The following is a 2106-nucleotide window of genomic DNA, read 5'->3' on the forward strand; positions in this document are numbered from 1 at the left end:
GACAGGTAACAGGGGAGACAGGTAACTAATGTTAGACAGGTAACGGGTGGAGTGGGTAACTAATGTTAGACAGGTAACAGGGGGGAGTAAGGCAGACAGGGTTAGGGTTATCTTAGGTTTAACCTAAAAAGAGAAAATGATTGTACTCTGACTGACGGACAGGTACCTGTCTATCTCTCCTGATGCAGGTGGAGTATTATGGTCTATGAGACTAAGTTGCCACGGCAACATTCTGCGTCCTCCGTCCCCGAGGACTGCAGCGAGGACTCTGAGGTAACAGCTGCTTCTGTTTCCTGTCTCTCCTGTCCCACTTCAAAACAATGTCTAGAAGACGTAATTTCTGGATGACTAAATGTCTAGAACACAATGTCTAGAAGACTAAATGTCTAGAACACATAATGTCTAGAAGACTAAATGTCTAGAACACATAATGTCTAGAAGACTAAATGTCTAGAACACATAATGTCTAGAAGACTAAATGTCTAGAACACATAACGTCTAGATGACTAAATGTCTAGAAGACTAAATGTCTAGAACACATAATGTCTAGAAGACATAATGTCTAGAAGACATAATGTCTAGAAGACTAAATGTCTAGAAGACTAAATGTCTACAACACATAATGTCTAGAAGACTAAATGTCTAGAAGACTAAATGTCTACAACACATAATGTCTAGAAGACTAAATGTCTAGAACACATAATGTCTAGAAGACTAAATGTCTAGAACACATAATGTCTAGAAGACTAAATGTCTAGAACACATAATGTCTAGAAGACTAAATGTCTCGAAGACTTAATGTCTAGAAGACTAAATGTCTAGAAGACATAATGTCTAGAAGACATAATGTCTAGAAGACTAAATGTCTAGAAGACTAAATGTCTAGAAGACAATGTCTAGAAGACATAATGTCTAGAAAACTAAATGTCTAGAAGACTAAATGTCTAGAAGACTTAATGTCTAGAAGACTAAATGTCTAGAAGACTAAATGTCTAGAAGACTAAATGTCTAGGAGACTTAATGTCTAGAAGACTTAATGTCTAGAAAACTAAATGTCTAGAAGACTTAATGTCTAGAAGACTAAATGTCTAGAAAACTTAATGTCTAGAAGACTAAATGTCTAGAAGACTAAATGTCTAGAAGACTTAATGTCTAGAAGACTTAATGTCTAGAAGACATAATGTCTAGAAGACTAAATGTCTAGAAGACTTAATGTCTAGAAGACTTAATGTCTAGAAGACTAAATGTCTAGAAGACTAAATGTCTAGAGTCATTTGAAGATATATCATGTGATCATGTGTCATGTGATCAGGTTCAGGAGATTCTGACCTATGAGGACTCTGTGGCCGCTCACCTGTCCAAGATCCTGACGTCAGACCAGCACTCTGTCGTCATCTCTTCTGCCAAGTAGGACCATCTGCCTGTCTGTCTGTCTGCCTGTCTGTCTCTCCATCTGTCTGTCTGCCTGTCTGTCTCTATGAGTATATATAATAACTGTATATCTGTCTCCTGTCGGTGTGACCAGGGTTCTGTGTGAGACGGTGAAGGACTTTGTGGCTCGTGTTGGTAAATCATACGAGAAGAACAAGGAGAGTTCAGAGGAGTCAGAGAGCATGGCCAAGAAGGTACGTACGTAACCCTATTCATGTGTTATAACCAGTCAGAGAGCATGGCCAAGAAGGTACGTACGTAACCCTATTCATGTGTTATAACCAGTCAGAGAGCATGGCCAAGAAGGTACGTACGTAACCCTATTCATGTGTTATAACCAGTCAGAGAGCATGGCCAAGAAGGTACGTACGTAACCCTATTCATGTGTTATAACCAGTCAGAGAGCATGGCCAAGAAGGTACGTACGTAACCCTATTCATGTGTTATAACCAGTCAGAGAGCATGGCCAAGAAGGTACGTACGTAACCCTGTTCATGTGTAATAACCAGTCATGTATGTAACTATGTGTGTGTATGTGTGTGTGTGTGTGTTTGTGTGTGTGTCTGTGTGTGTGTGTGTGTGTTTGTCTCTGTATGCGTGTGTGTGTTTATCTCTGTGTGTGTCTGTGTGTGTGTGTGTGTGTGTGTGTGTGTTTGTCTCTGTATGCGTGTGTGT

General features: G+C 39.8%; 1 protein-coding gene across 1 annotated transcript in view; it reads left to right on the plus strand.

Moving 5' to 3' along the window:
- Window positions 1-7: 7 nt before the first annotated feature.
- Window positions 8-2106, plus strand: part of LOC117940335 (diacylglycerol kinase delta-like) — a 21238-nt gene continuing 19139 nt past the window's right edge. The window contains exons 1-6 of the mRNA XM_034865658.1: window positions 8-39; window positions 189-273; window positions 1313-1407; window positions 1526-1625; window positions 1717-1737; window positions 1829-1849. Of these exons, the coding sequence (XP_034721549.1) occupies window positions 29-39; window positions 189-273; window positions 1313-1407; window positions 1526-1625; window positions 1717-1737; window positions 1829-1849 (333 nt within the window). The 5' untranslated portion in view covers window positions 8-28. The remainder of the gene's footprint in view (window positions 40-188; window positions 274-1312; window positions 1408-1525; window positions 1626-1716; window positions 1738-1828; window positions 1850-2106) is intronic.

The sequence above is a fragment of the Etheostoma cragini genome, unplaced genomic scaffold, assembly GCF_013103735.1.
Source record: "Etheostoma cragini isolate CJK2018 unplaced genomic scaffold, CSU_Ecrag_1.0 ScbMSFa_2220, whole genome shotgun sequence".
NCBI lineage: Eukaryota > Metazoa > Chordata > Actinopteri > Perciformes > Percidae > Etheostoma > Etheostoma cragini.